Source organism: Coptis chinensis, chromosome 1 (assembly GCF_015680905.1).
Source record: "Coptis chinensis isolate HL-2020 chromosome 1, ASM1568090v1, whole genome shotgun sequence".
NCBI classification, from domain to species: domain Eukaryota; kingdom Viridiplantae; phylum Streptophyta; class Magnoliopsida; order Ranunculales; family Ranunculaceae; genus Coptis; species Coptis chinensis.
Window position 1 is genome coordinate 25,396,195 of NC_141456.1, and position 25,216 is coordinate 25,421,410.

A 25,216-nucleotide genomic window follows, 5' to 3' on the forward strand; every position below is an offset into this window, starting at 1 on the left:
TCGCTCTGGGTGCGAGTTGAGTAAGTTGCTTGCCTGAGTGGAGTCACTATGAAGCGAGCTCTGAGGACGAGGATGTTAGGTTGGTTGGTAGTTCTGTGTATGTTGGACATGTGTGTGATATTCATTGGATGTGAATATTACTCCCTCACACAGCTGGTTGCTTCGGAGCTCCTTCATGCCCCTCGGGCCAGGAAAATGCAACACTTGATGAAGTGTTGATGGGACAGCTTGCATCTTGTGGATCCAACGACGTCCTAGTATAGTCGTGTAGGACGAGTTGACATCCAGGACTCTAAAGCGTATGTTGATGCTGACCTTGTCTTCATGCGATCCCACTGAGACAGGTAGAATGATATCACCTATTGGATCAGCTCGTGATCCATTAAAGCCATAAAAGGGGGCTATTGGATCGATCATGACCGACTTGGGCATGTTCATCTCCTTCAGAGTTTGATAGAATAGGATATCGCACGAGCTTCCTGGGTCGATGAGGACGCGTTTGACAGTCCAATCGCTGATTCTGACGTGGACTACCAAGGCATCATTATGAGGGAGGCACACCTTGTTGAGGTCGGCCTCGGTGAGGTGATGTCTCTTGAGCTGCGACCATGTGTACGTGGGATGGGGGCCGCTTGTGAGGAGAACTGGTAGACTTCCTAGAGGGCACCTACTCGTCTCCTTTTTTCTCTGGAGAACGTGACAGAGTCGTCCTGGAAGGTGATCATATTGATTGTTCTATCGGTGTCTCTGTTAGAGGAGTGCTGGCGACACTCGTGACGTGATCGCTCCTTTGAACATCTTCTAGCATGAGAACGAGCTCTGTCGGTTGGTCGTGGCAGAGTTCGGCTTCGCTCCCTGCGAGCCATGAGTTTGTGGCGCAGGTTGCCATCAGGTATATCAGTGTAGTGTTTGATATGCCCTGCCTCGATGAGGTCTTGAAGGTAGCTTTTTAGCCCCGGACATTCGTTAGTCTCGTGACACTTTGCTTTATGAAAAGCGCAGTACGGCATTCCTGGTGTGTCCTCTGGGCGTTTTACCTCAGGTATGTAATAAGCCGTGTTTTTTATCTTGTCCAGTATGTAACTTAGAGATCTAGTTAGCATAGTGAACTCTCTTTTGCTTTGGTTCCTGGTGCTAGTCTGTTGGCTCTGTTGCTTGGGTCGCTTGTTGGAGGATGGGGCGTTATCCGAGATCGCAGCGACTTCTCCTGCTGCCTTCAGCCTTTCTTTTTTGAGGCCTTCGGCAAGCTTGATGTATTTCTCCACTCGCACGTACAACTCAGCCAGTGTTTCAGGGTGCTCTTTCATGAGCGACCTGGATAACTTAGTGTTTTTCCTGATCGCATTGGAGAAAGCTACTGTGGCGAACGACTCCTTGAGGCGGCTTTCCATGGACAATAGCTCTGTCTTGAAACGTCCGAGGAAGGTGTGAATTGACTCATCACTCTTCTGAGTTAGTTGGAAAAGTGAATTCAGGTCGGCTGTTTACGTCTGTTGTGGACGTACTGGCTGGCGAACTGGTCAATGAGCTTTTTGAAGCTGTCGATGGAGTTTGGTCCTAACGAGTAGAACCAATCAAGAGCTCCATCCTTTAAACTTGCTGGGAATAAGCGGCACTGTAGGTGGTCGAATTCCTGCGCATTGTAGAGTGCGAGGCTCTGAATGAAGCGAGCCACGCGGTCGACCAGAACGCGTCTTTGCCGTCGTACATTGCGAACCTAGGCTGAATGAAATATGTAGGGGAGGGCTTACTGAGTACCTCGAGTGTGAAGGGTGACGCCCGGTACGTCTTCAACATCTTATGGACGACCTAAGTGGCATCCTTCTTTCCATTGTTCTGCTCGATTTGCTGAGAGAGGCTATTGATCTGCTGGTTGACCTCATTGATCCCGCCCTCAGCGGTAACTCCGTTCGGGGAGACTCGACCTAGGTTCTGAGAGTGGCATTTTCCTGTCGGAATTGGGTGATGTTACCGATCATGGCTTCCATTTGGGTAGCCATATTCTTCACTTGTTCTTAAAGGCTTTCCATGCTTCGTGGGCTTGAAAATTTAGGAATCTAAGAAGATTGTTAAAAGTGATGCAACTTCTGAGTAGATGAATTTTCAAGTAATTCGATCCACATACGGCGCCAATGTAAAGGTTATATTTGGTTTTACCTTACAGATTCAAGAAAGGGAGGGGGATGATGTGTAAATATGATATTGACCGAGTTCGTATGGACGAACTGCCTACGTATCAAGTTCTCTCTCTGGGGGGACTTGAATCAGGTCAGACGTACGTAGTTCCTCATCCTCTTTATATAGGCAAGATGCCCACACCTCTTGCTCTCTTGCTTCAGGTCAGATCTAGATCTTCATGTCACTTATGAGCAATGAAGGCGAGTTATGATGGATCAATGAGCTGCGTGCATGAAGCTACGATCTTGATGGTTGTAGTAAAGGCTTACGTTACCAGCCGTTGTGGCGCGAGAGAAGCGAGCGCTATGGAGATCTCTTCGGGGTGAGATCGCCTACTCGCCTTGAGCTCCTTTGAAGCGAGCTTACAGGCCGAGTACGTGAGCTCGGTCGATGGTGATATCGCTCTAGGTGCAAGTTGAGTAGGTTGCTTACCTGAGTGGAGTCACTATGAAGCGAGCTCTGAGGACGAGGATGTTAGGTTGGTTGGTAGTTCTGTGTATGTTGGACACGTGTGTGATATTCATTAGATGTGAATATTACTCCCTCACAATGTCCTTAACAATCTTAAGATGATCCTTCCTAAGATGAGTATGTGCTTCCTCATAGTTACAAAAGAATCCTTCGTAAGCACAACACACATAAGTGAGTCCCAAAGTATCATCCCAATACTCTTTAGTGTACTCCTCAAGTCGTCTCATCTTTTTTTTTGTTAGCAATTTTACCTTCTTCATCATTGCAAGCGTAGGCTCTATTTCTCTCAAAGAACACTCTTGAATCCTTTTGCTTCTTTTTGGCTTTACAGTAGTCCATTGATTTTGATCCTCATAAGGCACTTCATACCTTCACTTCATACCTTGATGAGCTCTTAGGCAACACAAGTGCTACTTTATCGCTAAAGAACTCAGTTTCTGTTGTGAATATATGACTGCGGAAACAACGTTACCCACAACAAACGGATCAATCCAATACAAGGATCGATCCTTCTCAATAGACAAGACTTCAACACCCTCCAAGCAATATCCCAACACTTCTCAATATCAAATAACAAGCATATAAAGTAAAACAATTAATGTAAAAGAAGAACAAACCACAAGACAAGATATATCGTGGTTCGGCAATTTGCCTACGTCCACACTGCGAGTTCCAAGCTTTACTAGATGTCCGGAGTAACAGATTACAAGTCTCTCAATTCACTCACAAAGAATGAATACTCAACTCATAAAGAATTGCTCTCTTATAATCTCTCTCTTTCTTGGTTTTGGAAAAGTTAGGTTTCTACAGAAAAACCTATTTTTATACTATTTCAGAAAAGCTTTCGAAACAGTGAATTTCGGGCTGAAATTGGTGGAGCGCAGGTCGCGCCCATCGGAGGCGCAGGTGCGCCCAAAACACTGGAGGGTCGTGCCCATCGGAGGCGCAGGTGCGCTCAAAACACTGGTCACAGCGCAGGTCACGCCCATCTGAGGCGCAGGTGCGCTCTAGACATGAAAGAGAAAAAAAATCCCTTTTTCTTTACATTCTCCACCTCGGTGAGCTTTTAACACATAAAACCAAGCCGAACACATCCAGTAGGAACACATCCAGCAAGGAAAACTCGCAGTCAACTGCCCCGAAGGGCCATGCCCACAAAGGGCTCTTTCAAACATGTAGGATTTGGAGCAAGTCCAAACAGTGTTGGAACTTAACTCCGGTGACAACTTTCGTCAGCATATCAGCAGGATTGTCATGGGTGTCCACTTTCTCAAGTGCTACATCACCATCCTCAACGACATCCTGTATAAAGTGATAACGGATATCAATATGCTTGGTCCGAGCATGATGAACTTGGTTCTTCGCCAAATGAATAGCACTCTGACTATCACAATAGAAAGCAACACTGTTCTGCTCAATACCCATATCATCTAGAAGACCTCGGCCATAGTGCCTCTTTCACCGCCTGCCGCCATCGCATATATACTCGCCGGTGAGTAGATAGAACAATCAGTAGCTGTAGCATAGACTTCCAACTAACGGTGCACCATGCATCATAAACACATAACCGAGTGAGTCGATCGTCGTCTATCTAGATCACCGCATAATCGGAATCCACAAACCCACCGACATAACAAGTGCCTCCACCATAAGCTAATCCCACATCCAAGGTACCCTTCAAGTACCTTAATACCCATTTCATCGCCTCCCAATCTTTCGCTTCCTGGATTTGCCATATACCGCTTACAACACTAATCGCCTCGCGGAAATATCGGGCGTGTGCACCATAGCATACATCAAAAGCGCCCACGGCACTTGCGATAAGGAACATTAGCCATATGCTTTTGTTCCTCCAATCCGAACTAAGAGAACTTAGTGAAAGCCTAAAATGCCCAGCTAAAGGTGTAGAAACCGACTTTGCATTCTCCATACCAAATCGAGAAATTACTTTCTGAAGGTATTTCTTCTGAGATACAACTATCCGTCGCTTCTTCCTATCTCTGTCAATCTCCATGCCCAGTATCTTCTTGGCTCCACCTAAGTCTTTCATCTCAAACTCAGAGCTAAGTTGAGATTTTAACTTGTCTATCTCCACCGTGCTTTTGGAAGCAATAAGCATGTCATCCACATAAAGTAGGAGATAGATGAAGTCATTACCACGAAGCCTTCTAAAGTAGACACAACAGTCATACTTACTTCGGGTGTACTCATGTTGCATCATGAATGTGTCAAAGCATTTTGTACCATTGCACGGGTGATTGCTTTAACCCCGCATGATTGACTCGATTCAATTTGCATACATAATCTTCTTTCAAGAACGACAAACCCCGAGGTTGTCTCATATAGATCTCTTCTTCCAAGTCCCCATGCAAGAAAGCAGTTTTCACATCAAGTTGCTCTAACTCCAAGTTGAAGTGAGCAACTAAACTCAATAACACACGAATGGACGTATGTTTGACCACCGGGGAAAATACCTCATTGTAGTCGACTCCTTCCTTCTGTGAAAAACCCTTTGCTACCACTCTTGCCTTGTACCCGATCTTTGTCGGACTCGGGGAAGGACCTCTTTCTTTCTGAACACCCATTTACTGCCGATAGTCCTTTTGCCCTTTGGCAATAAAACTAGGTCCCATGTGTGATTTTTATCAAGAGATTCCATCTCTGTTTGCATAGCTACCAACCAATCTCTGTAATGAGCATCTCTAACAGCTTCCTTGAAGCTATCTGGCTCATCATCTTCGATATTCAGTGCATATGCCACTAAATCCACCTGACCATAGTGTTTCACCGGCTTCTCGTGCCCATACTTGTGCACTTCTTTAACTTGTCTCGTGGCCTAGGGTCGGCCACTACAAGTTCGCGGATGCTCTTGCTCTTTCTTCTTCGTTTGTGTGGTTCCATGATTTGGTACCTCATCATGATCTAACCGGTCATCTGCTGCATCGGACAACTCAAGCTCGGTAGCTTGAACTTCTATGGAGACTCGCCCCATTCCGACTACTTGGACTACTTGCCATCAAAGATAACACGGAAGTTTCATCAAAGGTAACATCTCTGGTGACCCGGGGAACTTATGGTCTTCTAGACACCACAATCTATATCCCTTTATCCCATTTGCAAGCCTAAGAATATGTCCTTCTTAGCTCTAGGATCTAGCTTTGTCGTCCCTAGCTCACATGGTAGTAAGCTGTCGATCCAAACACTTTCATGAAAATACTATAATCAATTTGGGTTACGACCACACCTCATAAGGTGTCCCGCAATCTATGTATGTAATTGGTGACCTATTAGACAGGTAACACGCCATGGACACTACATCGCCTGATACTCTTTGCCTGGGACCGGCATTAGACAATAAACATCTTGCTCTTTCAAGCAAAGTTCTATTCATCCTCTCGCCATTCCATTCTGTTTGTGGCCCCGACCGTATCTAGTGTTTGGCAATTCCCTGTTGCGCACAGAACTCTTGGAAAGGTCCATAGGTATACTCAGTACCATTGTCAGACCGTAATGTCTTTAATTACCTTCCTATCTGTGCGATTCTCAACCCTTGCCTTCCACTTCTTAAATGTCTCAAACATTTCATCTTTCGATTTCACCATATACACCCACACATAGCGAGTATGATCATCAATGAATGAGACATAATAGCGGTTACCTCCCTTGGAAGCCACCCTGGAGGGTCCCCAAACATCCGTATGAACATAGTCAAGGATGCCTGTTGTCGTGTGCTTGCTTAACTTGAACTTGACTCGCGATCGCTTCCCATAGACGCTTGAATGCTCCACGAACCCCATACTTGGCTTCTTCAAGTTCTTCAAGAAGCCAGCCGGCTTGACAACTCGGACAAACCCTTTTCACTCATATGCCCTAAACGATATGTCATATCTTAGTGCACTTCGAATCATTACTACATGCACCCATTTGCTACATCGCTTTATCACCATACTACCTATCGAGTATACAAGGTTCCATATTTTTTACCCTTCATAACAACTAAAGAGCCATTAACAATATTTAGGACTCCACCTTCGCCCACAAACTTGTGGCCTTTGGAGTCCAAGGTACTAAGAGAAATAAGACTTTTATTTAGCTCAGGAACATGTCTCACATCGATTAAAGTCCTCACTACACCATCATACATCTTGACTCGTATAGTTCCAATTTCTACCGTCTTACAAGCAACGTCATTACCCATTAAAATGGGACCACCATCAATGCTCTCATAAGAAGTAAACCACTTTCTATTCGGGCACATATGATAGGAACATCCGGAATCAAGAATCCACCTTTCGGTCATATAGTCTTGTGTGGACACACGTAGGTGAACTCATCCTCTTTGAGCCCGAAGCATAATTTCCCTCAATTTTTGCCTTACCTTTCTTCTGACCATCTCTCTTGTTCTCTTTCTTCGGGTGAGGACAATTACTTGCGTAATGTTCATTTTCATTGCAATTGTAGCACTGTACATGTTTTAAAGGCTTCTTTGACTTAGACCTAGAATTCTCATTACTTGAATAATTACGTTTCATCAATTTCCTCTTGCCACTAGCCCCCGACCTGCATCAATGCTATTCTCTACGCGTGTCTTCTTCATCAACTCATAAGAAAGAAGTGCATTTCGAACTTCGTCAAGATCGACGACTTCTCGTTCATGAATGTAGTCATTAGATGCTCATAGCTTTCGGCAAGGAGAATATTAAACATGCCGCTTGATCCTCATCATCCATCTTCATACCAACATTCAAATAATCGCTAGACGCGTCGACGGAACTCACTAACGTGCTCTTGCATCGTTGAACCATCGACCATTATGTACCGATAAAGACGCTTCTTAAGGTACATCTTGTTTCGTCATGCTCTTGGTCATATACATAGACTCTAGTTTGAGCCAAATACAGCCAGCGGTATTTTCTCCCATCACACTATACATGACCTCATTAGCAAGACATAACCGGATTGATGAACAAGCCCGAAGATCAAACTCTTCCCAATCATCATTACTCATACTTTCGCCGCCTTTAGATTTAATCCCCTTTAAAGCCTCAGGCAAACCTTGTTGGATGAGGATGTCCTTTACTTGGACTTGCCAAATCCCAAAGTTATTTTTCCCATTAAACTTCTCTACTTCAAACCTTGCGTTTGACATCTTGGGAGCCATCTTTCAAGTTACACACAATAACCAAAAAAAAAAATTCACCTCGGAATTTAATCGAACACCTTGTCTACACAAATTTCGAAAGCACTAAACTCAAAATCCTAGGTCGTGATACCTACGCCCGATACCAATTGTTGTGAATATATGATCAAGGAAACACGCGTTACCCGACAAAGCGGATCAATCCAACACAAGGATCGATCCTTCTCAATAGACAAGACTTCAACACCTCCAAGCAATATCCCAACACTTCAATATCAAATAACAAGCATATAAAGTAAAACAATTAATGTAAAAGAAGAACAAACCACAAGGCGAGATATATCGTGGTTCTAAGAATTTGCCTACGCCCACATCAGCGGAAGTTCCAAGCTTTACTAGATGTCGGGAGTAACAGATTATAAGTCTCTCAATTCACTCACAAAGAATGAATACTCAAATCACGAAGAATTGCTCTCTTATAATCTCTCTCTTTCTTGGTTTTGGAAAAGTTAGGTTTCTACAGAAAAAAACCTATTTTTATACTATTTCAGAAAAGCTTCCGAAACAGTGAATTTCGGGCTAAAATTGGTGGAGCGCAGGTCGCGCCATCGGGAAAGTGCTTCTAAAACAACTGGAGGTCGGCCCCATGGATCTGAGTCGCGCTCAAAACACGGGTCACAAATAAGCAGTCGGCGCCCATCCGGCGAGGTGCGCACTAGACATGAAAGAGAAAAAAATCCCTTTTTCTCTACAGTTTCATTCTCTGAGAGATCATCATCTTCGTCCTCATATCTAGCAACTAACCCTTCATACATATTTCGTTCTCTACTACTCGGCAGTTGGTTAACCGGTAAAACTCTATGTTGACGACTCTCATCTGCACTTGCCACTCCTATGTTACTTCCTTGTCTAGGGCTTGCAGTTTGAGGGTTTATGGCACCACCTCTTTCTGTAGCAACGACGAGGGTTCTACACGTTCGCCCCTCTGATTTAAGTTTCCTTCAATATCTGCTTCTCTGATGGCCAATACTTGTTCTGTAAGTGAGCTTGTCGCAACCGCTATGGCAAGAGGTTCAACTGCTCCTTCAGATACGCGGTCACCTCCTTGCCGCACTGTTACATCACTCTCTGTTTCCTTATGAGTAGTCCATTCATAGAGTTGTTGAGTTGTTGAGCCGTTACCTGGACTTGTTCAACTCCCCTCACATGATTCTGATTTTCTACTTGAATGGCCAGGGTAGTAACTCCTTGTGCAGCGCCACTAGACTGACCCCAGTAGAAATATTTACAATAGCACCACTATTTTCTACACGCTGAAGCAACAACCCCTGCACAGCAAAAATGGGTTATAAACTTACTTGGGTATGATTATGAGATCGGCGTGGTGTTGATAACAAGGTGGCTGATGCATTATCAAGACAACATGATAATCAAGAACTTCTGGCTATATCTTTTCCACAAATGACTTGGTTGGAAGACTTGAAAACTTCTGTCCAACAAGACTCATGGGTAAAGCTACAATAGATTGGAAGTGGAGATTCTGACAAGTTTACCAATGAAAATGGAGTTCTCAAGTGCAAGGGCCCTTTGGTGCTCGGACCAAATTCAACTTGGCTATCACATATTTTGCAAGAATTCCGTGATTCCGCTGCTGCAGGCCACTCAGGCTATTTACGAACCTATCATCGTGTTAAGCGTTCATTCTATTAGCGGGGTATGCGTCGCTTCATTCGTGATTATGTTGCTCCGTGTGATATTTGTCAAAAGAATAAGTCTAAACCAGTTGCTTCGCCTGGTTTACTCCAACCTCTGCCTATACCCACTATAATATGGACTGATGTTTCCATGGATTTTATCGAAGGGCTACCGGTTTCAAATGGGAAGAGTGTTATCATGGTGGTTGTTGATTGCCTATCTAAATAGGACATTTTGTTGCTGTTTCTCGTCCTTACAGTGCTTCAGTCATTGCTCATGTTTACATTGACAACATCTTCAAATTACATGGAATGCCAAATACCATTGTAAAGTAGCTTTTGCAAGTGATCCAAGTCAAATGCATCGAGATTCTATGCTTAAACGCTGTGGGAGTGGTGTAACACAATGTGGTACCTACAATTTTCCTTTTGAAAATACATTTCGGTGGCAATACTATCATCTTCGCAAGAAATCGATCACCAGTGAACCAACAGTGTGGTTCGTTTCAAGAATTATGCTACTGATTTCTCTTACCCAAATTTCTCATCTAAAATTAGATGCCAAGAATAGTGAACCGTTTGTGAATTTGTATTACGGGTGAATAATTATGACGCTAGTTATATTTACCAGTGACAAAGGGTTGCTTTCGAAACCAAGCATAACAGTCACAACTGTTCAACCGACGACGGAGGAGTGCAGTTATATTTTTTCAATCATTTGCAAAAATTAAACAAATACTGTGGTGAAAGGTGATGCTATTGCTAGGTATATTTACCACCACTCCATATTATTCCTCATAAAACTAGATATGTGCAGTTTCTCTAGCTGAATTAAATCAAGATAATGTTACGATAAACAAACAAACAAATAAGCCCTGAATCTATCCACTGTTACGATAAAGAAGATATCAAATACCCGAGTAAATAGTTCACCTAAGAAAATTGACTTCCAGACAGCAAAAACGCATGCCTGGTTACATTGAAACCAAAAATCTTAGAACTGTTGCATATAAAAGTCCAATAACAATTGAGCAAACCTCAAGTCCTGCAAATTCTACCTATCTTTGAGCTCTTGTTCAAACTGAAGCAATTTTTCTCTGATGGGCTGCCCTCTTTGATCTCTTGTTCAAAGTTCAAACTGAAACACCATAAGTTACTGATTTAATCTGCATAAAAAATTTCAATTTCAACATATCTTAATATAATCTGTCAAAAATGACCCACGATATAAGAATTACCTCGTGTAACCTGGGAAAGAATATCTTAAGCTGTGTCTTATCTTGGGTCAAGAGCTTTGGCTTTTCTGCAATGTCAATGTTGTCCTGAGCAACTTCAACATCTTCTTCCCACTCTTGCCTCAGGCGAACTAGATAATGCTCCTTAGCCTTCTCGAGTCTCAATCTCCCTCCTTTCCATACACATCCGTTATACTGCCATATTATCAAGTCCAACACAACACAGTATCAACCTAAATGCAATGATATGTACAAGTAAATAAATGAAATGAAAACGGGGGTAAGGAACAAACTCAATGGATTTAACTGTCCCTAGAGAAGAGAACGTCTTTTGTAAATCAGCCTCTGTTACTTTCTCTCCTAATCCTCCAACGAAGATTCTCATTGGTGCCTTCACCTCTTCTTCATTCAAATCATCACCAAGGTCATCTTCACTTGAATTGTGATTACTGTGGGACTCATGGGAAGTTTCAGCAGCAGCAGCCCTATCAAGCGCATCATCTACTGGATCATTGTTACCTGGCTTCAGCTCCTTCAGCTCACACACTACATCCTTCACAGATACTGCTGCCTGTGTTATGCCTCACCCAATGGCTGTGTAGTTTGCGGTGGGAGTCTTCTTCAGGGACTCACAGGCCTCCCATACAGTGCCAGCTAGTGTCGGGATATGAGTCAAACTGCGAGTATCTGCACATCAATTTTTAAAAGTTCAATCATCGCATTCCTACAAACAAGTCTCACACTTTCAATTTGCAAACAACAACAAGTGCATTCATCTAAAAAAAATAACAAGAAGAAACTTTTACCATGTAGCAATGCTATAGAAAAGCTAAAGCAATTAAGCACCCAAGAAAAGGAGAAGAAGAACAAAAGACCAAGATGCAGTTCTATCCATTATATCTCCAGATATTTATACAAATCAGATGTTGTTGAAAAGACAGGCAAAGAAGGAGAATATTACCATACGATAAGACTGCCTCTCTCAAAAATGTTAAACTGCACTCAACAACTTTCTTTGCAGATGCATGGATACAGGAAGAAAGAGTAGGTCCAGTACCAACTTTAGTCCCATGAGAAAGTAGGAGGAGCCCCTGAAGCATTTTGAAGTAAACCCTCATGTTTTCTTCCAGTGCTTGCAATTCTGTCGTTGCCTCTTTCCATAGCAACCCAGCTGTATAGAAAACAACCATGAGTAATGACTTGCAACCATGAGGAATGACTTGATTCCAGAAGTACATGTATACATAGTAACTTTCCTGGCCAACTCAGTTGTCTAAAAAGACTAAAATCAATATGCAATTAAGATGGAAAGTGATCATAAAACAGGGAGAAGATGAACCATCAGAAATTACCTTTATTTTCTTTTTCATCAACATGATTGAAATGTATGCCACGTACAATGCTAAGCTCAATAGCAATTGGGAAATCAACTTGAGATATAACTATGTTGATTTTCCCTACCATACTTTTAAAATTAAGTTCCCACTCAATTTATATGCTAAAACAAATTAAATTTTATGCTAAAAATATAAGATAAAAAGTAGTGAGATAAAATAAGGAGAGTCCCCGAGTTTTTCGCTACCCAATAATGTAATCTTGAGTAGTAACACGAGATGGCCCTAAGTTGTGCCAGGGTATTTCCATAAGATGAACACTAGTCCTGGAAAGAGCAGGATAACACCGTTTCTTATTGCTAGGATTTTTTCTTACCTGAGAGAAGGCTATACTGGGAGCAACACATGGGGATACTTGTTAGCAGCCCGAGACCATGGAATACTTTAAAGCCATGAAGAAATAGCTACAATTAATGACCACTTCACAACAGAATACTAATGGAACTTTGAGGGCGCATTGTGGTGGTGTGGGACTACACAGTCTGATGCTAAAAGTCAACATTTACGTTCCTTTATAAGCAACATAGCGCACTTCCCTCATAGACCTTCCCCAACATCCTACCACATTTCTCTATGCTTACATTCGCAGAACCCGCACCCACAAATAATTTCTCAACTAAAACAGTAAAGAAGCCACACTTAATTACTTAATCCAAATGCAACCATCATACCATCAATTAAATTCATGCCTCACCTCTCATTATTAACAACGTACAGAACAAAATTACTTCTATACCTACCCCCCACAAACAGATACTAAAGGTATTACTCCAAGTACATATGAAAAGAATGGCCCAAGTCACAAATTCTCAAAAAAAAAAAAAATAGAGAATAATACCTATTGTAGCCTGTTTTGATACTTGGTCTGCCATTGCAACCACTTGTTCCCATGGTACTTTATCAAGTGTAGAAGCAGGTGCTTCTTGAAACAACTACAGTAACAAAAACAAGCATAACAATAATATATTAAGAAACAACAACATCCAAAGTAGGAAAAAAAACATACTTTCTAACAAAAAGAATACTCAAAATACAATTTTGAAAAGATGGGCAGGCAAGAAAGAATAAGTTATGAAATAGGCTTTACCTGAATAGTCTCTTGAATACCATCTGTATATGATTTCAGAGTTCGAGTAAGGTACCTTTTTCCAGCTCTCCCCATTTTTTTTTCCTGTTTTTTTCCAGCCCAATAATTGGACCAATCCCATGATGCAATTGGGCTTGAACAACGAGAAAATAGAAAAAAAGTTCTAAGTTTACAAATATGTCATAATTCCAACAAAGTGAAATTTCAAAACGTCTTTAACACAATCTTGAGTGTGACTATGCGAGATAATACACGCATTTCATTTAAGAATGTAAACACTGTGGAAGCATGGGTGGTATGCACTATGCACTGATGGTGTATGTAAACAAACAAATTTCTTAAAAGGGACAAATCAAAGTTTTTCCACACTTAGAGATGCTAACGAAGTTTACTGTCCCTACTATTTTATATGAAGATTTAGGTTACATATAAAATGAATTTATGCCATTCCCCTTTCACAGCAATGTCAAGAAGGAATACAACAATTTGACATTATCTGCTATATGATAAATACTCAAAGTAAACAGGCATATTGTGTATAATATGGCAATGTTGATGAAAAGAAAACTATGTTCTTGACATGAAGTAATGCAGCGCGGCATCCACCATCCAGTTAACGTCCAGTTAGTTTTGCCATCCATGCACCGCCCAAGTAGAGACCCAAAAGAGGTCCTGCTAACAGCATCTGTGTCAGCGGATCGTTGACGGTGTGAGAACAGCTGCTACAACAACTGCACCAACCACAACATATCTCCAAATTGACAACATTTGGTCTCCGGTCACTAAACCTACTTGTCCCAATAGAAGTTGTATAACGGGAACCTGGAAAAAGAAATACAACTCTTAAATAAACGAGGATTTCCTTAAATAGGTGACTGCATGATGATAAAAGATGGAATTATCCAACAACTCTAATCATGGTAAAAAGATAATAAGATTCCTCCAGAAACAAATATCCAAAGAATCAACATCTATTGTAATAAAATTAATGAGTATGTGTCCCTCAAATTTGTGCTGGCTAGATAAGGAGGCAACTACGCTGTAATATGTATCCTTATTGTACGACTATTAGGTTCACAAGTTCCAGAAAAAAGACATCATGTTCTTGGAAGAATTTCCATAGTTCCCTTAAAGGAATGCTGAAGGAGGTGCCCCTTAGTGGAGGTACCATGAAGCTGCCCATCCAAATGACAGCTTTTTTGTGGATTCCAAAACAAGTACTTCACTTTTATAATTTGGAGATATAGGAATCCACAAAAACCTTATCGTTTATACGGGTATCTTTTTGGGATATCTCTCCGCATTTCTCTTTTTCCTGTGTCTGAGAAAACTGATTCTTGTTTCCTTTTTGAATCTCCCTGGTAAATGATAATCTTACGTTGCTACATACCTGGAAAGACAAGCCTGTGCTGAACATGAGCACGAGTACAAATTCAAAGTACTGATCGATGGACCATAGTGATTCCACCACCCCTTCCGCATAGGTGACAAAGAAATTCAAGGCTGCTGGAGTGAGAACTGAGTAGGAGAAGAAAATACCGGCATAGAAAAGCACCGAGGAGCCTAAAACAATTGGCCCCAAGAACCTTCTCTCGGAGCTCGTGAGACCTGGAAGAACAAAGGCTATGATCTCATACAGAATGATTGGGCTCCCTAAGAGAAGCCCACAGTAGCCAGATACCTGCCATAGTGCCATTGAAGACATTACAGTAATGAGTTTTCGTAATTCGCAAACAGAAATGAATATTCATTATAATGAACATTTGATTTTTAATTATTGACAAAAAGAAATTGTCCACTGTTACCTTCACAGTAGTAAAGAAAAACTCTCCAGGAGCTAGTTGTAGAAAGCGAACTCCCTGGGATTTAACAGGGGCTTCAAGGATCATTATCAGTTCTTTAGAAAATGCAAAGCATCCCAACATGGCAGCTCCCACTGCCAACACCGACACAAATAACCTCTGGCGTAGCTCTTCAAGGTGATCAAATAGGCTCATTTCTTTATCATCTGGGAGCAGCTCTTTACTAGGATAGAGAAAATCATAAACGGAATTTGACCCTTCTGCTTGATCAGCATTTTCTATAGCTCCATCTTCTAAGTTGTCTCCAGGGTCTACAGTTCAAACAAGAATGAGAGCTGAAGTGAAGTGAGAGAGATTTTTATTTTTATTATTATTTGTTTTTTGTTTTTTGTTTTAATTTGTTTTTGTGTGTCGTTTGAGGGAGGGAGACGGGCAGAACGGAGTGATGTTTCGCTCCCCTTTTTCAAGTCAACGCAAAAAACGTTCGCATGCGCTCACTTGTTAAATTTCACATTCAATGAGAGCTAATTGCCTAAGGGCATCTCCAATGGAGAGTGTATATATACACCTCCACATAAGTGCCACATAGGTGCCATTAGGATTTTATGGCCCCTCTTACACATTAATAGTTTCCACCTCCAAAATGGTTTCCAATGCAACAAAGTTTAAGAGTTTGTAAAATTAAAAAACTGAGAAAAATCGACGGTCAAAGTCCGTCGTAAGGGGTTTAACAAAAAAAAAAACCGCACGTCACTTTGTGAGTAACGTCCGAAGTTTATTAAAACTGGGCCAACCAATAAATGACGGTCTTTACCCGTCGCAAATGTTACAATTCTAAAATAAAAATAAAACAGACGTGTGTTTAAGTGACGTCCGAATTTCTTTTTGATTGGGACGTTACTTCAAGTGACGTCCGAAATGTTTATTAACTAATAGCCGGATGGGGAATTCCCCACCCCCTCTATTAGCTATTAGCTTATCACCTGGGATTTACACCCCCCATTGGAAACATGTTTTTGACATTTAGAGTGTAAATTTTACACTTTAAACAATTTACACCCCCCATTGGAGATGCCCTAATCAATGGGACATAAAAACCCAATGTGTAATGACATAGAACTCATGTGCATGCCCCTAACTAATATAAGTTATATGTCCCAACTCACTGCCATATGAAAGTTTAATTCAAAAAGGACTCGATTGATAAGGAGATGAGTTTAGTTTAATTCACGTGGCTTCACTCTCTCCTAGGAGAGTGCTACCTAGGATATAGACGGTCCATGTCAGATGTATTCCGTTTTAATATATAGAGAGGTGATATATATATATATATATATATATATATATATATATATATATATATATATATATATTATTTTTAGTTTTTATCATACTTTTTATACCATAGTTTATACCATGTCCCGCAACTTCACCTATAACGCGAATTATAACCTAGTTTTTTAGTGGATGTGTTCAGCTAACCATGAAGATCACCTCTATAAAATTTCAACTCATTTGATAATGTTTAACTATATCAAAAGATGATTGTAAAATAGAATAATATGAGCCATTAAAAAAAATTCAAAGTTGACAATGATTTTTAACTAAGTTAGAGATTTCCTAATGAGATGAATTTTTGTGTAGATGCTATCTATGATTAGTAGATCATATCCACAAATTATTAGCCCTTAATTCATTTTGTAGAGGGGTGTAGTATAAATTATAATATAAAAAGTGTGGTAAACGGAACCTGCTCGTATATATATATTTCAGTAAGTTGTTGATTATATTTGGGCTTTTGTTGGGGCTTTGTTTACTAACCCATGCCATTCGAGCCCAGGCCAAAACTAGCTTCCATGTTCCGTTGCAAACAAAAAGAACAGGAAAAAAAATGAAGAATCTCTTCCTCATTCTTCTTCGATTGTTAGATCAACCAAAAAAACTCAAAAAACCCAAAAAGCACAAAACATGGGTCTCTTCACATACTGTTTAGCAGGTGGTTCGTTAATACTAATTGGTGAATGGGAAGCTTTATTTTTATCCCAAACTATTCTACTGGGATACTTGATTGGCAAGTCAATCAGTTAATTGTGATGCTTTGTTTAGTTGTATATGCCCCAATTGCAACGAGTGACTATTAGGAAGAAAATCATGGTAAGTTATAGTCTTATATATAGTATGTTGTACATTTAGTCTTTGATTTTTGTTTTTCTAAGCTAGCAATTTGTATTGAAATGAAAAGGTATTACAAGAGATTGGCTTAATTAATTAGGAGTACATTTCCTAACTAACCTGATTCAAGTCTATAGTTTACATTAGGGGATTCTCACTTGGAAATCCGTGCAGGTTTCCCCAGATGTAAACATTGCTAGTGTGTTTAAGCTAAGATTAGGCTTTGCAGCTTTATCAGCTGCAAATTAACTTTACGCCACATGCTTGTCACCTTCGCATAGCTGAGTTCCTTCTTACATCATTCCCATCTGGGTTTCACTTCCCTTGCATGGAAGTTCTGAGGTGCCAAAGTGTACATTTAGTCCATGATAACTTTATTAAAATGGATTTGTTTTCTTCTAATGAATTGCATAGCAAACTCTGTTTCTTTGAAATTATCACTTTGTGCTTGATATAAATGTGGGATCAAGTTGAGACTTTGAGTTGCCTTCAGCAACTTTAGATGGGATTGTATTCTTTTTTTTTTCGATAATTGATGGGTGTGTACTCTAGATGTACTCCGTTACATGATTTTGTAAGTCTCTCTCTAAGTTAATTTCCCCCCCAATTTGACAGTCAATAGGAGTCAACCAACAGTTGCCGTCAGTTGACTGGTCAAAGATTATGAATTGTCCTAAATACCCTTTTTCTGTGGAAATTACGAAATTAGCCATTGACACTGTTCAAAGCCCACAAGTCAAAGCCCAAACTCGAAAAAACAAGTTAAAATACAACTAAAAATAAAACTCCAGTCAAAGTTTAAAAATCAATTACCTAATAAAATTATTCAAACAAAAACCAAATAAGAAAAATGAATTAAAAAAACAAACACCCTTTAATTTAAGGGTATTATTACATAAAATTTTGATGACTGAATTTGTGTCTGAGCCTATATATTGTTTGTTGGGTACCCTTGTTTGTTATTTGTGGTGAAAAGCCATAATTCATCAAGGTTCTAAAGAGAGCATTGAAACCTTCGGTATCAGCATCTAAATGGTACCTCTCGATCTTCAGATAGAGCAGAAGAAGTTCAACCTTTTCAAGAAAATCATTGCTTGCAAACATCTTAATCATGTCAGCATAGACCAACACCTGTGGCTTATACCAATACTCCTTCCGAACATCTTTAAAGACCTGTCGAAAAATGTATGTCATCAGTCAAGTTTCATGGAGCTAAAGCAATAATCAACTTTATAAAACAAAACAATCAAATTTATAGATAATCTCCGTAAAGCCAAACTCATTTACCGAAACTGAAATAGTCAATAAGGAAGAGTATGAAAGGGGACAATACCTGGAGAGCCAAAAGAGCTTCATTCTGCCTGAGGAGTTCCCGAAGAACAGCGAGCATATCAAACTTCAACAATCTCCTGACTTTGGATTCAAAGACTTGCTCGACCATGTTATCGTCTTTCTTGGCTCGCTTCAGAGCTTGAACGGTTTGAAATGCTTCAATACTCAGGTTTCTCCCTCTCTGCAACTGTTTTTGGCTCTGCCCGGTGTTTCTGGCGTTAGTAATAAGCCACAGGTGTTTGTTTTTTTAAGGGGTTTTTAGGTTTTGGTCCTCCTAATAATGGGGTAATTAGGCTTTGGTCCAACAATTATCGTTTATTAGGTTTTGGTCCTCCTAACCGTGAGTTAACCGTGAGTTGACTTGGTTGACTAACGATGGACGTCCACCCATCTCACATATTTTGCTATTACCCACAATACCCTTATAAGTTCAATATTGACCGAGTTGACCATCTCCAATTTTGTAGTTTGACACCAAATCAACGGTATGTGATGAGACACGTGTCTTCAGCACAAAAGAAATAACAAGATTATCAGTGACGACGCTGACCACAGCCTAACTGGTGCTTGTTCTTGATGTCAAACTCAGAAACTTGTGGGTTGCAAATATCTTAACTTCTTACTTCTTCATCCATTCTCTCGTTTCATTTCGAACATGTATCTTTGGAAATGTTTGCCTCAAAAGCTCTTGGTGCACTTTCTATTGCAGGTTCTGGGGAACTTGCGGGGCTTTATGAAGCTTGGAAACAACATGGAAAGCTACCACAGGAAAGGTGGTGAGACCGGTGAGCATCTTGCTTTCGAAAGGGATTCAAAATCTCTCCTTATCTCTACATGCAAATGGATAGAACAAGATTGGGGATCATGGCCGACAAAGGGACTTCATGATATATTCACATCAAATGGAACCCTCTTGCAACAAGGCAAGATATGTTAGGAACACGAAACTAGCACAAACACTTCAAATAATTGGAAGGCATGGGCCAGAAGCATTCTATAATGGCTCCATAGCCAACAATCTAGTTAAAGATGTTAAAAAGGCTAGAGGAATACTGACAACGAGAGATTTGGAAAGATATCGAATTAAAGTGATGAAACCAATTTCTGCAGAGGTTTTGGGACATCAAACAAACCGTCGATTACTTACCCCATGATTGGAACCATTGTTGTTATTTTACGGTGGTTTTGGAACTTCGTAAAGTAAACCAGAAAACAACAACAACAATAACCAACAACCCGCCGCCATTTAGATCTCCATCTCTTTTACAACGCGTGAAATCAATTAATCTATATCGTTACAAGTCCCAAGAACTAAACCCATTTTCTTCAATCACAATAACTACACTTCAACCTTCAGAACTAGAACATTCCCAACAAGTTTTAGACACTTTTAACATACCCCATGATGATAAACAGCACATTGACCAATTCCCATATGAGAATCTCGATGAGAACCATCATCTTCCCATGGATGAAACTTATCACAATATTGAAGATCATCATGTAACAAGAACATTTAATCTGATACAAAACCAGCATCTGGAGATATACAAGTTACTAGACCAGCTATTGTAAGAGAAGGGAAGAGTACTTTGCAGAGTTTCAGAGATGATGAAGAAGTTGATGCAAAGGCAGATGATTTCATTAACAAGTTCAAGAACCAATTGAAGTTGCAGAGGTTAGATTCTATTCTCAGGTACAAGGAGATGCTTGGTAGAGGTGCTGATAAGTAATCTCACTCTATTATTTGGCCGAGTACTGGTTGTGATGGCTATTGCTAATTGAAGACAAATCCTACTCCACTACCACCACCTCCTCCATCATGCGCATCGTACCCGGCATTCCAAGCAACCATTCTTTGAAACCTCCCGATTTCTTGGTGTCTGCCGGTCGGACCAACTAGTAGAGTTAGTCTCAAAAAGGCGGGGAGAGATGAGTTGGAGAAAAGGATTTGTTGTACAGAAGAATTAGGATTGGAATGTTGATGGTGAAGTAGAATTGGGTCTTGAAATGACTAAAGTGAAAGTCGAAGATCTTGAGTGTGGCTACTAGTTCTTGAAAGGGGGTCAGGTGGGTAGTTTGGAAAATGGATTGGAGGTGATGTTGTAGAAGCTGCAATGGGAAAAAAGACTTAATGGTATCAGCAATGGCGTCTGAGTCGAGTGAAGGTGGAAGGAATCCAAAGCTACTAGTTGGGTTATTACTCAAATGCTGCTGCTGAAAACCATACCCAGAACCATCTTGCTCAACACCCAATGGTCTTTTACTCGAACCGGCGAACCCATCGCCTTGATTCTGATTCTCCTCTTCGCCTTGTTCTCGAGATTGACCATCGCCTTGTTCCGAAGATTGACCAATTGCCTCATCACATACCATCGAATGATTTCTTGGTGCTGCTGGTCAGACCAAAATTGGAGATGGTCAACTCAGGACCTCATAAGGGTATTGTGGGGAATAGCAAAATATGTGAGATGGGTGGACGTCCATCGTTAGTCAACCAAATCAACTCACGGTCAACTCACGGTTAGGAGGATCAAAACCTAATAAACGATAATTGTTGGACCAAAGCCTAATTATCCCATTATTAGGAGGACCAAAACCTAAAAACCCCTTTTTTTAATTAATTTTTCTTATTTGGTTTTTGTTTGAATAATTTTATTAGGTAATTGATTTTTAAACTTTGATTGGAGTTTTATTTTTAGTTGTATTTTAATTTGTTTTTTCGAGTTTGGGCTTTGACTTGTGGGCTTTGAACAGTGTCAATGGCTAATTTCGTAATTTCCACAGAAAAAGGGTATTTAGGACAATTCATAATCCTTGACCAGTCAACTGACGGCAACTGTTGGTTGACTCCTATTGACTGTCAAATTGGGGAGGAAATCCTAATTTCAATTATTATGAGGGGGTAATCCTAATTGCAACTAGTGGTGGGGGGGTATGTCAATATAACCCTTAATTTTATTCATAAGGAACGTTTATAGAGTTGGCAGGGGTTCTAGTCAGTGTAGATTTATTTGTACTCATCTGTCAAAGAGCAATGAAATCCAGGATAGTCATACGCTCATAGACTGATAGACATGCTAAACAAAACTAAGTACAGACTTTCCAGCAATGCCTACTTCGTTCCCTAGATACATGGTAATAGGGGTGACTTCGGATCGGATCGGATTGACCTCTTTCGGAATTTTTTTCATTTTTGGAACCCAATTCAGTATGCTTTGATCTAATTTTTTTTCATAATCAAAATATTTGTCCAAATTCGGAAATTTCGGGAATTTCAGAATTCTTGGTAAATTTCATAAATCTCTTTATTTTCCCCTATTTTTGGAAAAGAAAATTTGACTAAACCAATTTGAAACCTCAAAAAACCAAAATTTTACATGTCATAAGCTAAAAAAGAAAGATTATAAGATATGTTCATATGAAATGCTAATTTAAGAACCCTACTTGCCACGGTGAGGGAGATAAGTGTTTGAGAGGAATGGGAGAGAGAGAGTGAAATAGCGGCTAAAATTTGTTTAGTTGTTTGTTTTGTTTTGCTAGTGTAGAAAACTAGAAAATGAATGAATGGTCATGATCTTATCAAATGGCCAGAAAATGGAGTTTTGTTATATTATAAGTACATGGTTTCACAAAAAATCGGAAATAATGTCAGAAATTGTAGATTGACTATATTTTGGAAATTTCAGATCGGATCGGATTTGAGAGTTATATCGATTATTTTTCGAAATTTTCGGAAATCGGTCATCGGAACTTGAAAATTAGACCCAAAACCGGCCAATTTTGGATCGGAATTTGGCAAAACCGGAAATTCGGCAAAAAGAAACATTGTATAATCCCATTTGGTAATTGTATTCATTTTATACTGTAATTTTTCTCCTTTACTTCTCAGCTTTGTTTTCAGAAGTCAAATTAAGATTAATGATCTGGATAACTGGATGGCACTTCTACGTTTCTAATTTTTTTATTGGTAGGAGTTGAAACTTGAAACGAATAAAGCAGAATAGAACTATAGATGTATACCAAATAATGAAATAAAGCACATATGAGCTCAGAACCAAAAGTTTTTTCGTCATCAAAATACAGGCCACCATATGTAGCTAGCTGATATAAATAAATATATCCGTATAAAAAATACGATAAATAACTATATTGCTCTTTTAAGAACAATTCTTCCAATCATGTTGGTTTATTGATTATTACTAACTTATTAAAAAATTGAAGAATCATCAATCTTGCTTATGTACTTAAAATAAGTGATTGCTAGGTACTATTAAATTACTAATTAAGTAGGCAGACCATATAAAGTATGAATGCCTTGAATGTCATCCCCTTGTCGTTGCTCCTACTGGAATGGTATCAAATATTATAGCCTCCGGAATCGAGCTATGTCCTATGTAAATGTGTGTTTTGGTTTTTCTTTACATGCAATGGAAGAGAGGAGGATGGGTTTGGGTTTTGGAGAGACCGAGTTCGCTAATGAGCGAGCTGTCTACGTATCTTCTTTTGATTTTTAGAGGAGAGAAGAATCAGGTCTTACGTAGTTCAAGTATGTGGTATTTATAGGCTTAAGGGAGTGTTGATCCTTGAGACACGTGTACTCTCTTGTACAAATGTAGGGTTGAGATTATGAATGTGTGTTAGGTTGGTTTTAGTAGGAGTTGTGTGCTGATTGGGAGTTGGTGAGGTAGTCCATATTTCCCGGTGATGGGATGTAAATGTAAGATTTTGGTGATGATTACATCTGGTGGTATTTTTATTTGAGGCGTTCTGTCTCCAGTTATTTATTCGTCTTGAGATATTCTTGAACGAGCTTAAGCGTACCACCTACATGAGTGAGCTGCTCACAGATCGGTCTTGGAGGTCGATGTCCTGAGTTCGCTTATGCTTCGCGCGTGTGCAATATTCCTTAATGAGGATATTACTCCCCTACATACATGAAGGGAGTTGCTCACAGATCGGTCTTAGAGGTCGATGTCCTGAGTTCGCTTATGCTTCGCGCGTGTGCAGTATTCCTTAATGAGGATATTACTCCCCTACACAGCCCCCTCTCAGTAGATTGTTTATGTCCATGGAAACGATCTGCTGAGAGAAAAACGGAAGTACGTGTGGAGCATGAGCGAGCTGTGGTGGACGATCCGATTGAGATGCCATAAAGTTTGAATCGTGTGGCATGATGATTTGGCGGGAAAAGGAAAATGGCACGTGATTGGCGCCTGACAGAATCGTAGCAGTTGGTAAAGAAACGTGTCGCCGCGTTATTCGGAACTTTGAAAAGACAGGTCCTTGGAACACGTGTGCGGGCTAGAGCATAGGCTGTAATCATAACTTCTTGGTAACTGAACGGGCGGTTGTACAAAATCAAATTTGGGACACTCGAAAAAGTATTTCCAGTTTCCTTCTCCAGCAAAAACGCAAGCTAGGGTTTCTCAGGTTAGTGCTTCTGCTGCTGCTGCCTTTTCATTTTCAATTTGCTTTCCTCTTGTTCAAGTGCGGTTTGTTGAGTAGGTAGGTCGGTGTTAGGCTGTAGGGTTTAAGCTTGGGTAGTTGAAAAGAAGGAGACATCACAATGTCTGATTCTGACGATACTCGATTTGAAGAGGTTCGGGATGTCTCATTAAGCTGCGGTGAGTATGAGGATGATGAGGAAGAATTGGTGAGTCTTGGCATTCAGGTTGGGGGGGATGAGGAAGTTAGGGTAGACGAGGGTAATATACGATCTGGGTCGGAAGGTGTTGTGGCCAGCACGTCAGGTCGAGGGGAGGGTTCGTCGTCAAGTGGGTTGCCCCTTAGGACGGTGAATCGTCGTGTTGCGAGCTCGTTCTCCGAACTAAGGGCAGCTTATGGGATCAACGTTCCCGATCTGGAGATATACGAACCACGGTTGAGTGAAAATGTACGTAGTGAGGAGTACAACCCGCCGAATGGTGGGGTAATCATCTGTGAGGGCCAGCTGAGAGCGTATATGCAAATACCGTTCTCGAAACTAGTTTGCGACTTCTTGGCGCATTGTTGGAAGTCTCCCTGTCAGTTTGTTGGTAACACCTAGCGACTGTTTAGAGTGTTTGACCTGTTGAATGCGAGTGGCGAATACCGCATAGGGGTATCTGACATAATTGAGCACTTTGTGGTGCGGCGATCTGGTAATTTCAACTTTAGTTTACAAACCATGACGACGTGCTCTGCTGTGATTGACGGTGTAAGCAATGAGGCTTGGACAAAGAGGCCATTGCTGCTAGTTGGCAACTACTGTGTTAGCGGATGTAGGTTGCAAACTAGGATTTGTAACATATCCGGTAGGTGGGAATGTCTTGCTTTTGTCGCTTTACTCGGTGATTTCCTGTGATTCTAACTGACTCGTGTCTTTGCTTTGTTTGTAGATTTTTCTGTGAAAACGCGAACTGATCGTGGGGAGATAGAGAGGTTCGCGCGGCTGACTCGAGCATAAAAACAACCGAAGTTGCCCGAACTTGCTCATTTCTTTGTGGAAAAGGGTGGGCTTGCAATCCGGGAAAAAAGAAAAGCTCAAAAGGACCGAGCTCGAGGTCAGACTAGGAGAGGGGTGATGGAGATGCATGCGAGTGATTTGGTAATGCGGGAAGATAGGAACCGGGCTCGTGGCAGCCAGAGACGACCCTCTGGAGGTGGTGCTTCAGGGGCTGGTGGGTCGAGCTCCCGACACGGCGGGGGTCGATTGATGCTCCCTGTAGA

The 25,216-nt window shown here is 40.7% G+C and overlaps 1 protein-coding gene and 1 pseudogene across 2 annotated transcripts; both read right to left on the reverse strand.

Moving 5' to 3' along the window:
* Positions 1 to 10,293: 10,293 nt before the first annotated feature.
* Positions 10,294 to 14,729, reverse strand: LOC147523135 (uncharacterized; annotated as a pseudogene). Its single transcript, XR_015215745.1, has 8 exons — positions 14,590 to 14,729; positions 13,200 to 14,021; positions 12,951 to 13,044; positions 11,680 to 11,889; positions 11,012 to 11,405; positions 10,722 to 10,913; positions 10,542 to 10,649; positions 10,294 to 10,453 (listed from the first exon to the last, which is right to left on the reverse strand). The product of XR_015215745.1 is annotated as an uncharacterized LOC147523135 (transcript).
* On the reverse strand, positions 13,890 to 18,614 carry LOC147523136 (sec-independent protein translocase protein TATC, chloroplastic-like). Its single transcript, XM_086569668.1, has 5 exons — positions 18,507 to 18,614; positions 18,187 to 18,346; positions 15,005 to 15,312; positions 14,590 to 14,880; positions 13,890 to 14,021 (listed from the first exon to the last, which is right to left on the reverse strand). Exons 1-5 carry the CDS (start codon positions 18,612 to 18,614, stop codon positions 13,890 to 13,892), a joined length of 999 nt encoding a protein of 332 aa, XP_086425794.1.
* Between the last annotated feature and the right edge of the window lie 6,602 nt (positions 18,615 to 25,216).

Coding starts and splice junctions, on each gene's coding strand:
- LOC147523136 (XM_086569668.1), bottom strand. CDS start 18,614: ATGGTCGAGCAAGTCTTTGAATCCAAAGTCAGGAGATTGTTGAAGTTT. Junction 14,881..15,004: donor TTTTCTTTACTACTGTGAAG/GTAACAGTGGAC, acceptor GCACTATGGCAG/GTATCTGGCTACTGTGGGCT. Junction 14,022..14,589: donor GCACAGGCTTGTCTTTCCAG/GTATGTAGCAAC, acceptor TTCTTTTTCCAG/GTTCCCGTTATACAACTTCT.